Source organism: Vulpes lagopus, chromosome 16, assembly GCF_018345385.1.
Source record: "Vulpes lagopus strain Blue_001 chromosome 16, ASM1834538v1, whole genome shotgun sequence".
NCBI classification, from domain to species: Eukaryota; Metazoa; Chordata; class Mammalia; order Carnivora; family Canidae; genus Vulpes; species Vulpes lagopus.
Window position 1 is genome coordinate 52255994 of NC_054839.1, and position 12400 is coordinate 52268393.

General features: G+C 46.1%; 1 protein-coding gene across 1 annotated transcript; it reads right to left on the reverse strand.

The window, feature by feature from the left end:
• Positions 1-7176: 7176 nt before the first annotated feature.
• Positions 7177-11911, reverse strand: LOC121477140 (kelch repeat and BTB domain-containing protein 6). The gene has a single exon (XM_041731364.1). The coding sequence runs from the start codon at positions 11612-11614 to the stop codon at positions 9479-9481; it is 2136 nt and encodes a 711-aa protein (XP_041587298.1). The 5' UTR covers positions 11615-11911; the 3' UTR covers positions 7177-9478.
• Between the last annotated feature and the right edge of the window lie 489 nt (positions 11912-12400).

A 12400-nucleotide genomic window follows, 5' to 3' on the forward strand; every position in this document is an offset into this window, starting at 1 on the left:
TGCTCCGGGATCAGAAGCAGTTTATAGGGACACCTGGGTGGTTCAGCCTTTGGCCTAGGGCGTGATTCTGGAGTCCTGGGATCGAGTCCCACATCAGGCTCCCTGCATGGAGACTGCTTCTTGCTCTGCCTGTGTCTCTGCCTCTGTGTGTATGTGTGTGTGTGTGTGTGTGTGTGTGTGTGTGTGTGTGTGATGAATAAATAAATAAAATCCTTTTAAAAAGTTTATATAACATGCTACAGTTTTAGTTATTAATGAATTAATGAAAAAAAGAGAAAGATCTGCATATGGTCATATGTATCCAGAAAATAGCCCTAAAAGGAAGGATATACCCCAAATTAGTAACATCAGAAAAGAAAACTAGGTGTCAGGACAAGGATAAGATGGACAGGAGAAAGGAGAGGGGACTTCTCATTATGTATAGCTTTTGTACTCTTTGCATTTTGAATTAATTGAATGTAATACCAATTTTAAAAGGAAGTGAAAAGTCACATCAAAAAGTCTTATTAATATGCTGCTACTCTGCTGCTCCCAAAAAGTAGCTGTTCTTTCTGCTGCTGCTGCTGCTGCTGCTTCCCCAGAATGAATTCTAAATGCTCTGCTTCTTTATGCCACTTCTGGAGATTGGAAGTCCTGGAAACGACCATGCGAGCTCATGTTTTTCCCCCACATGCTCTCTGCCAGGAGTCTGGGACGGGACCTGCCTGTGAAGTTTTCGGCATCCATAGAGAAGCCCTGGTCCCCAGGAGAGTCACACAACATTAGGTCATGCAGACATAGGAAAGGGTTTCAGATGTCACACAGTCCCAACAACAAGTTCTATGGCAAACATCTTCCCATCTCAATGCACACAGATCCACCTTGTTTTTTTTTTTTCACAGGCCGCATATGGTTCTTTAGTAGAAATGCTTGCCGAATATCTGGGTATATGCTTAGGCTGTGAATATTTGTTGGTGAACTTTAGTGACTGTTTAACGTTGCTAATGTAACACTGCAAACAACATCCTCCTGTGTACAGCCTCTTCACATTAGTGTGTGCACATGCGCATGTAGATAAGAGAACCCTTTTCCCCTATAGCGAGGACTTGTGAAATGAGAAAGTGTGATAAAAATCACATAAAATCACAATAAATCTGTAGTATGACCTACAGAATCTGGTAAGAAAACTTGTTTTCAAAAAAAAAAAAAAAAGCTTGGAGGAAGTATGACAAAATGAAAAGGGTACTGTAATCCTACCCGGAGCATGAGAGGAGCATGGAAGTGTAAATCCATAAAATCTTGAGCTATTCCAGTTATCAGATGAGGGTCAGGAGGGATCTTGGTTAAGCGTGGTTAAGCGCTGACATGTACTATGAGTCCAATAGAAAATGATCTTCAAATCCAGAGAGTGAGCAAGGGAGAGAAGCAGCAAGAATAGCCTAAAACAAAGCATGAATAACAGGCTTTGAGCATCTCCTTAATATACATAAAAATAATTATAATCATACCTAACATTTCTTTTTTTTAATAAAGATTATATTTATTTACTCATGAGAAACACACAAAGAGAGGCAGGGACATAGGCAGAGGGAGAAGCAGGTTCCCCCGGGGAGCCCCTTGCAAAACTCAGTCCCAGGACCCTGGGATCACTACGTGAGCCGAAGGCAGATGCTCAACCATCCAGGTGCCCCTATACTTAGGTAATGTTAGCATTTCAAGGTATATTTATAACTCATTATTCCAAACGGAATCTGTATTATCTATTTTTTTAAAAGATTTTTTATTTATTCATTTATGATAGACATAGAGAGAGTGAGAGGCAGAGACACAGGCAGAGGGAGAAGCAGGCTCCATGCCGGGAGCCCAACGTGGGACTCGATCACGGAACTCCAGGATCGCGCCCTAGGCCAAAGGCAGGCGCCAAACCGCTGAGCCACCCAGGGATCCCCTGTATTATCTATTTCTAAGCCTAGAAAACTCCCACAAGACCTCTTCATCCTCCTGAACAAGACCCAACTTTCCTCAAGTACTGAATTAAAAAAGGAACTTAGAATTATTATGTAATAATCTTAATTTTTCTTTTTTTATTCCTTTTTTAGAGTATTTATTTATTCCTGAGAGGCACAGAGAGAGAGAGGCAGAGACACAAGGAGAGGGAGAAGCAGGCTCCCTGCGGGGAGCCCAATGTGGGACTCGATCCCAATGTGGGACTCGATCCCAGGACCCTGGGATCATGACCTGAACCAAAGGCAGACACTCAACTGCTGAGCCACCCAGGGGCCCCCAGGGGCCCCATACTCTTAATTTTTCTAATTTGTTTTGATAAACCAGTATTTGTTTCATTGGAAAGTACACTGCTTTTGCTTCCTCATGGGCTCCTGTGCTTCGCATGGGCCCTAACCTCAATGCCGAATTGTCACAAATAGCCTACTGCTATTATCATGTACTTGTTTGCATTCTGGCTCATAAATTGTTCTGCCATTTGAAGTAAAGACAGGAAGTCTTCAGATCAAAAAAGCAGCATCAGATGCAGTGGTTTCATGAAAGCCTTGCTCGACTTATTTTCACAGTAGGCCCAAGAGCTGATATCTGCGCAGATAACCTTGACAGGATCCCTCACTTTTAAAACAAATGAGGAAGAGAGGTAACTGGGTTGGCGCATGGTTTGAAATCCCATAAGCAAAAAAGAATTTGCTGATCCTTTCTTCCTCTTCATCTAGCCAGCTGCTGAACCCCTCTGTTCAAAAGTGAAACCAAATCAAGATACCATTTAGCATGAATCCCTTTACAATTGGTGCTAATTGGCAGTTGTGGGTGGTTAGGGCTTTTATGTCAAAACCGGGAGGTAAGTTAATTGTAATGTGATTTCATTTAGATAAGGTTAGGGGACCGCTTACTGGTGGGTATTACAACCCTATTTATAATAAGAAAAGCATTCAGAACAGCACAGAGGAAGGGTGAAGTAATTATCGCAGGCTACACCTTGGAACTGGGTGGCGCCTGCCTGTCCCTAGAACAGGGGGAGGCAAACCTACAGAAGAGAAAACGCAGCCTCACGTCTTTGTAAGACCCCCCTGGGCGCATCCACCACTGGCCTCTCTGCCTTGGAAAAACTGGCCGGCTGCAGGGCCCTGGAAACCCTGTCACATCCAACCGATCCTGAAGAGTTTTCTGTGATTGCTAACTCAGTTTAAGAAAACCCTTCTCCGGGCCCTGCCACCCTAAAGCATGAGCCGAAGGAAGAAGGGGAGCGGGGGAAGGGGAAGGAGGAGAAGGAGGAGAAGGAGGAGGAGAGCAGCCGCTTCTGGACCTTTTCAGGGCAAATCTCAATTTTTTTGGTGAAAACCTTCCTCCTTTGCTCATGTTACGTGAAATTTAAGAAATGGGCAAGGGGGAGGGAAAAAAAAGAAAGAAAGAAAATGAAGCCAAGCCTCAGAGCTCTTTAGAGGCTTGGAGCAATGAACTGCTGAAACTTCCCGGGCACCTTGGACAGAAAGCCCCACTGAGTGCACAGGTGCTGGTGGAAAGGTGGAGCCCTCGGGAGGGGCTAGGTCAGGCGTGGAGGGTAGAGACCTAGGTTAGGGTGCTCGAGTTCCTCCTCACCTTTGCGTCAGAAGGGGCCTGTTTGCTGGCGAGCTCCCCGCTCTCTCTATCCAAGACACCGAGACACATGCAGGGCGAGGACTGTGATTTGGAACAGCGGCATGATTCCATAATTGCAAACGCCGTGCGCTCGGTTGTCTGGTGGAACATGCCCATCAGAAATAACCTGTAGCTCTGGAGGCCAGTGGGTTGCTATGACAACCAGACAAAAGAGTTTAATAATAGCTCTCCCTCAAAGCTGGAAAATTGACAAAAAGATGAGATTTCTAAATGCAAGGGTTTCTCATATAAATGCAAACAAGCACCAGATACGCCGATTTCTTTGTTCGACAAATATTCAGTGGGTGCTGCGCCTGCCTGATGTTGGGGGGCTGAGGCCAAGGCGAAGGGTCCCCTCCATGGTGGAGCTCACATGCTGGTGCAGGAGGCAACAGAGCAACAAGCCGGCCACCCCCCCCCCCCGCAGAAGGTCCTGCAGGAAAGAGACTCTTGGGGCTGCCATCCCACACAAAGGGGGTGCCCAGGGCAGAGAACGCAGGGGAGCCCCGGCCGGGCACAGCTCACCAGCAGTGTCTGGGGGGCTTGCAGGAGATTCAGAAATGAAGCAGAAAATGGAGTCTCACAGTCTTGGTTAATGTGGGGACAGACACCCAGCTGCTAGCCGGAGTGTCCCCTGCGCCTGCGGCTGGAGGTGAGGGCTCCGCCTGCCACACAAGGGCGGGTGTGTGCCTTAAAGACAAAATCTGGGGACCTGGAATACAGATGATGGTGATAAAAGCTGTAGCCCACACTTGACAGGAGCCACTATTCACAAGGTTGTCCGGCAGCTGGGGTTTTTTTTTTTTTCTTTCGTTTTTTGTTTTGTTTTTGAAGTTTGCACAGATCACAGAGTGACCCTCTCTGCGTATATTGAATAAACTATGATGAACTGGAAGTCAGGACAAGAATCCAGCAAGAAGCAAAGTTCTGAATAGACTATTGTGGCTGAGGGTCTGGGCTTCAACAGAGGGGGAGACGAGGAGATTGACATGCACACAGCACTCGCAGAGACCATCCAGGCACAGAAAATGCTAGAATGCTGCTAAATGGCTGAGCTCGCTCTAAGAAACTTCCCAGTTTTCATCATTACCCTAATTCTGATAGCTTTGTTTGGTTCTGGGTTGTTTTGTTTTGTTGTTGTTGTTGTTGTTGTTTTAAATAGAAGTAACATTTGCTGTTTAAGATAATTAATACTGCCATTGATTACACAGAGCCATTTGTCAGTGCTCTTTTCTTTCTTTTCAGGAAGTGGAAACATTCCATGATATAATGCCAAGACTAGACTTTGGCTCATGATCTAGGGTTCCAGTACACATTTAGTCTACGAAGCTTTATTTAATCAAAACAAGATGAAGTGCCTTTCCTTGCCTTTTCTGTACAGAGCAGCGGCAAGAGCCCGGGGAGCTCCCCAAGGCCTTCTGGGGGGTGAGGGGGAGGACTTGCCCGTGTTGTGCGGATTGCAGGAACCCCCAGGATGGTGTTAGCACTTTGGCTGCCATGTGATGACATCTGGCCTGACAGATGGTGCGGGAGAGATTGCTATTTAACCTAACAGCCTTTCTCCCCCATCCTATACGAAGGAACTCCTGGATGTTAACTCAACACATCTTGTTCTAGAATAAAGACTACCTCTTCCGAGCACTCTTGAAGTTAGGTGTGGCTACTCCGTGAAGTTCTGGCCAACGTCACATGACTGGAAGTGATGTATACCACCTCTCTTACAGGGGAGGGTCCTGCTCTCTCCCCCCTCTTTCTTTCTTCTGGATGATTGGAATAGAGACACCAGGACTAACCACTTTGGACTAGATGGACCAGGACGACACCCCCAGGATGGCAGAATGGGAAAATAGAAAAGCCCGAGTCTCAGGGGACTTTCTAGAGACTTAACAAATTGGACTTTTATATGAGAAACTGCTTTTTTAAATAACCACTAGGTCTCTACTACTTACAGCCAGAACTATATTCCAGCCAATAGACACAGTGAGAGAAAACGTTAGCTCTTGAGGTCTTCTGAAGACGCACACTCCAGATCAGGCTGTGCCTGAAGTAAGTCCTATTGCTGAATTTTTCCATTATAATAGGCAAACAAAACAAAACAAAAAACCAAAACCAAACAACAACAAAACACAACCCCACGAAACCCTCCAAAATACCTACCTGATTTTCTTAAGATGATCTAAGGTGATATTGCTTACAATTCAGAGTCCAGGCTCTTCTCTTTAAGACACACAGATCTGTTTGGAATAAATACTTTTCCTGACATTAATGTTAAGTCCGGTTAGGTCGTTTTCCTAGAATCAACAAATATTTTGCCTCCGCCCATAAAAAATATTTGATTGAGATACGGTGTTCCTAAGCAATTTTTAACTTTGGAGGTGAGGGTGCAAAAGGCTGACTCCATAAGGTGACTCCCCAGACAAGGTTGTTTTAGGAGGAAACAGGTCTCACATCTAGATGGAATGTTATTACAACAACGTCCACTCCCTACTCTGTGCCTTGCTCGGACCACACTGAATCCTCACCGGTACTCGCTTGAGGAATGGAAGTTTGACGAAACAGATCCAGGTGACAAATGGCTCAGAGTCAAGGAGGAGGTCCTTCCTGTTTTGCACAAAATCTATTGCCCCCACGGTACTCTGAGCCACAGCAGCCTCTGCAAAGTTTTTTTAAAGTTTAATTATAAAAAAAAAATCAATGGGTTTATATATATATTGAACACTCTTGTTGGTTTTAAAAATAACATTGTCTTACGTTTCTACGGATAGTCACATTTTCTCTAGGTGATTATGCTTTCTAATGCTTCCCGGCTTTATCCTATTTGCTATAATGGATATTCCTATAGAGTGATAAAAGGGTCTTGCAGTTTCTAAGCTATGGGAAGGAGAGACTGTCACATGTACTCTTTCTTACCTTAGGTCTCATGTCTTATCATCCTTGACGTAAGAAAAAGGCAAATTTGTTGTAATTTTATAAAGAATGGATCAAAAGGGCCACTTAAGTAAGCGCTTTGCCTCCGGCTCAGGTCATGATCTCAGGGTCCTGGGGTAGAGCCCCGCGGCAGGCTCCCTGCTCAGCAGGGAGTCCGCTTCTCCCTCTGCCTCTGCCACCATCACCACCCCTGCCCACCCCCACCCCTGCTTGTGCTCTCTCAAGTAAAGAAAATCTTTTTTTTTTTAAGAGTGAATTAAAAGCTTTCCTTAGATTCTTTACTATAGACAAGCCAATTATAGAATTAATTTCTAGTTTATCCCTTTGGCAGCCCTAATGACACTTATCGTTTGAACTTAGAAGAACTTGCAAAAATCTGGGTTACGCTTTTCAGACTACAGGAACAGATACAAAAGATAATTAAGGTCATTCTAAATCTTACAAAGAGTAGTCTTGCAAACAGTGTTATAGCGAGCATTCACCAAAAGATGTGCTGATTAATTGGAAAACTGAGACAAAAGGTGCTTTCCTGTCAAGAAGGCATTTCAATACCGCTAGTCCTGCCACTCACTGCACAAGCAAGGGTTTATACGTTTGGCATAAACACTGAATTAAAAAGCCAGGAAGTTTAGGTTCTAATACCAGTTTTATTTGCAACTAATCACATACAAATCACTTATCTATAAAATAATGATTAACATCGATTCTCTAATTCACAAATATATCACGAAACCAAAGTTCTTCCCAAGAAAACTTCTTTGTAAACCAAGATATTACTGCTACTTAGCTGTTACCTAACTCCAAGGTTGAGAATGACAAATTAGAGGATTTGTCATTTATCAGTCGTTTGCATACCTTAATTCTGCAGAGAGACAATCTGGTGAAGATCAGCACTGTCCTATTTCAACCTTACAAAACAGAAAGCTATCCGTAAGAAGTTACTGGTGAAGAAAAAATTGGCCAAATACACTACTGAGACACAGCTTTGTGTTAAGTACAGTGCTTATAACAACCCTGCTGTTAAAGAGAACAAAATGTAGCCTTAAACAACTAAAAGCATGTTTGCCCTTTTGAAGGAACACATACTGTTAGGACAAGCATCTCAGTTCACTAAAAATGTTAACCAGGAATGTTTTGTAGGATCTTCAGATGGCCAATCCAAACGGCTGAGACAACTTTTTTCTTTTTTCTTTTCTCTCTTCCTTATTACCCTTTTGTGTCTCCCTCTCTCCATTTTCACCCTATGGTATTTCATTTAAAAAATCCAGTTTCCCCACCTGAGAACACCAACCAATCCTCCGTACTCAGCCACGGTGTAAGAAATGTTAGCATTCTATCACTAGAGCAGAAACATAGAAGAGGAATTAGCATGTTACTGAATGAAGATTCAGGAAGAAAATTCTAACTGGGTCTAGAAAAAACGGATACACCATAAGCATCTGGTCATTTTTCACGGGTATGTAGCGTGACAACCATAGCTAATAAACCCTCAAGAGGTAAGCACTTGTATTTAGCAATGTCAGTTTTGTACGATGTAGTCTCTGTTTCTGAACTTTCCCTTACATAGTGTGACAGAAACAAAGACCGGAGTATGGTTCACAGAGAAACACGGAACAAATACAAATACCCTAATAAAATAACCATGTATACCACTGCTTAGGGAAATAGTTTAGACGAAATATACTTTCACTACTGGCCCCAAATGCCATCATTCACTTATGTTATTTAACTGTAAACTTTTAATACAAAAATACCTTTAAGCTGATAATAACATTTAGTGACTTACAAAACTGACAATATTTCAATGCTACACAAAACAGTTCTATACACAACTTAAAGTTTTAAAGTTCTTTGCTGGCACTTGATTTCATAGTTGATAGACACAATATCTACTGATCTCAATAAAATACTGTTCTTAGCTTACACATATTTTCAAAACGAATATTATTTCATTAAACAGCAAAGAATAATCACATTTTGCTGACAAATCTAAGATGAACACCAAAACTGTACAGCCAAAGTATTTTAAGAATCACATAAACTTTTTAAGACAATGGATACAAATTTACACAATCGTGTCCAGTGAAAAAGAGGATGATTCCTCTGATTCTGTGAAGCATATATCAAGTATAGATCAAAAATGTGAACCTACAAAGCAAGTTAGTTTAGTTTTTCTTTTTTTTAAGGTTTTTCCATGACTGGTGACACTACCAGAACAGATGGAAAATTGGTCACTGTTTGCAAATACACATTTTACATTACAAATTTAAAACAAATTTCTTTTTAAACAGCTGAATCTTGTGTGTGTCTGTTTTTACTTTTAGTGAGCTTACGGCCATCCTGTACATCATTACAAGTGAAATCACCAGTCACATTAAACATCTGCCTTTTTTTTTCTTCTTCACAAAAGGGGAGGTAACTAAACTAAAATCTGGAAAACTATATTTAAATTAGAACACATTTTGTAATAATCCACTAGTTTAAAGTTTTGGGAACCTACTACCCTGTTCTGAAGGGAAAGATACACTTTCAAAACCCTACCTGGTGATTCCTACCCAATCGGTTTTCTACTTTAAAAATCAAAATTCAAGTCACAGTACTTGTGGCACAAAACAGAAGATTTAATAACAAAAGACTGAATTAGTATAATCAAACATAAACATACCCAACAATCAAATCAATACTGGACTTTTAGAACAGTAAATTATTAAATAGGTTGATTTCTTTGTGTATAAATTCCCTAACATTAAATTATGTTAGTATTTCAAACAATACCCTTTCTAAACCAAACCTGAAATCAATCAACCTGTGTTGTTTTTTTTTTTTTCCAGCAAAGAGAAAGGGCATCTCTTTAAGACACTTTCCAAAGCAGTAAAAACACCTTAGTGTTTCAACCTATCTACAACAAACTCTGCTGATCCTGTGCATTTCACTGAGGTGCTACCTGAACCCACAAATCATCATCAGATAAAGAACTTGAACTTCCTGACTCAGAGTCCAGCTCACTGAATCCACCTAAATCCCATTCGGTGCTCGATTCACTCGGCACGTCTTCTTCCTCAGTGAGGAAACTGTGACCAGGTTCAAGGCAGGAAGGATAAACACGAGCTGAGAGGCAAAAGAAGTTGGAATCAAACTGGAAGAGGCCTAAGGTGGTACCTATGTTGATCCACTGGTCTCCCCTAGTGTCATATTCATACACGGTCACCCGGTTCTTCTTCCACTGTGGGGTGCGAGAGGTGATCAGCAACAGTTTTTGGCCGTGATTGATTATCCGGTAGTTGTTGGTCTCCGACACCAGGGGAATATTGTTAATCTGCCTCCATTCCCCCCTGACTGGGTTGTAGACCTTCATGACCGGGATGTCGCAGATACAGTAGATCTCATCATTGAAGACACAGGCTTCCTGAAAGTCATTGCGCTTGAGGGAAACACACTTGAGCCACATATTGTGGCTCGGATCATAGCAGAACATGCGCTTACTGTTGAGGGCGTAAAGATAGTTCTGGATGACCATTAGATCAAAGGATATAAAGGAATGGGGTAGCGGAGCCACCAGTGCCCACTGGTTTCTCTGGACACTGTAGCACTCCACCTCCTTTAACTTAACACCGGTAATGGGGTCTCGCCCACCCAAAATGTAGATGTAGCCATTGAGGTAGGCCACATCCATGCCCTCCCGGCACAGCAGGCGGTCGGCCAGCTGCTGCCAACTATTCTGGGCTGGCTTGTACACCCAGAGGTCCTTCCTGGGCTGCGCGGCCAGGTAGATGTCGTGGTCTGGAGAGACGCAGACAGCTAAGGTGGTGACAGTCCTGGTGTGAGCAAGGCAGGTCAGAGGCGAGGGCACTTTGTAAATATCGCCGGTGTATGGGTCACAGCACAGAAAGGGATCTCTAGGATGTCCAAAGAAGATCACCATCTTCTTAGCACACACGCCCAGCCTCTGGGGTGGGTTTTCAGCTATGGGTACAACAGAGGAGCTGCTGCTGCTGCTGCTGCTGCCGCCGCCGCCAACCCCACTGCCCCCACTACCACCGCTGCCGCTGCCGCCGCTGCTGCCGCCACCACTGCCACCGCTGCTGCTGCTGCCGCCGCCACAGCTGCCACTGCTGGTCTCTGGCTTGGGCGCCAGAGCCTTGCACAGCTTGTCACCATAGCGCATCTGCAGGGCCCCCTCGATGAGGTCCAGACAGTACTTTTTCACAATGGTGTTGGTCAGCAGCCCCTCCAGGTAATCTTTATTTTCATCAGTGAAGTGTGTCCAGCGGACACACTTGAAGACTTCCGCAGCGCTGGGTCCGCGCTCCTTGGGAGCCGCCTCCAGCCACTGCACGGCCACATGACACACGGTCTGCTCCAGCTCTATGTTCAGACTATCCAGGCGCAGGATGGACAGCAGCTGGGCGAGGGTCAGATCCGCCAGAGTCTCTTCCCGAATCGAACCCATCTGGCTGAGCTGCTTGAAATTGTGGGCTATGAAGGACTGGGCCTGGGATCGCAGCTTGCGGTGGCCGAAGGCGTCGGCGAACTTGAAGATGGCGGTGCAGTTGGCCAGGTCGAGGCGGCGGGCCAGGAAGGAGGCGCAGGCCTCCCGCACGTACTCGAGCTGCAGCATGTCGGAGGCCGCGTACAGGCGCTCCACGTTGGCCTCGCTCAGCGACACGCGGCCCGTGTAGCAGTAGTCGACCAGCACCTCGAAGGACTCGGCGTCCACGTCGTGCATGGTCACGTTCGCCTGGTGGCTCTCGTACATGCCGCCCGTGAACATGCTCTTGAAGTAGGGGCACGCGGCCGCCAGCACGTTCCGGTTGCAGGGGAAGAGGCGGCCGGTGCCGGGCCCGCTGCCGGGCGTCACCACCTCGATGGTCACGTCGCACAGCAGCCGCGCGTCGTAGAAGGACTTGAGCTGCGCCAGGAGGGCTGCGGAGTGAGCCGCGTCCTTCAGCTCCTCCGGGCCCGTGAAGAAAGCCGAGACCGTGGGCTTGTGGATCCTCTTGGGCCGCTTGCCGCCGCGGGGGCTGGCCAGGCGGCGAGAACGCGGAGCCTCTTCCCGGGACTGCATGGTGGAGATGGCGGCGGGTACGAGGGCGAGAACGGGTGCACGGACCGGGCGCGGGCTCCTCCTCGCCCTCTTCGCGCGGGCGCTAGATCGCGGCGTCTCCGGAGAGACTGCAGCACGGGTCCATTTACCTAATCCAGCCGTATGCCGCAGTGCCGCCTCCCTTTATCACGTAGCCAGCGCCTGACTCACCCGCTTCCAGTTCCGCGCCCTTTTCTCCGCCTCAGCTCGCCTTACAGAACCCGGCTGGACGGAACCGAGAGAGCCGCCACTGCCGCGCTGGCAATACCGGTAGGCGTCCCGCGGAACTACGGCTCCCAGGCTGCCTTTCGCGCCCCGAGGCATGCCGGGGCCCCTCCAGACTCCAGGGGATAGGCGGATGGCCCGGAGCCGCTGTGCACGCTGGGAGCGGTAGTTTCCATAGGCATCGCGAGATTTATCGGCCGTTCATTGTTTTCGGCCGACGGAATTAGAAATCGCTAATTTTCGGCCGTTCGATTTTATGCTTTAGAACTTTGGAGCCTGGAATCCGGGTTAGCCCTCCTGGTTTTCGTATCTGCCACCTTGTTGGGCTCCGCGCTCGGGACGGTTTTTTTTTTTTTTTTAAATGTGAATAACGACGGTGTGTCCCAGCGCCGTGTGACGACGACGACGTGAATTGCGTAGGTTAAATAAGGATGCTCGGACGACACAGGCGCGGGTTAGGCTGATAAAGACTCAGGCGGCGCCCGTGAGGTGGAGGTCGGGTGCCCAGTAGCTTCTCTTTGCTCGTTGAGATCATCGAGTGCT

What these genes read in the sequence shown, in the direction of transcription:
- LOC121477140 (XM_041731364.1), bottom strand. Translation starts at nt 11,614, where the DNA reads ATGCAGTCCCGGGAAGAGGCTCCGCGTTCTCGCCGCCTGGCCAGCCCC.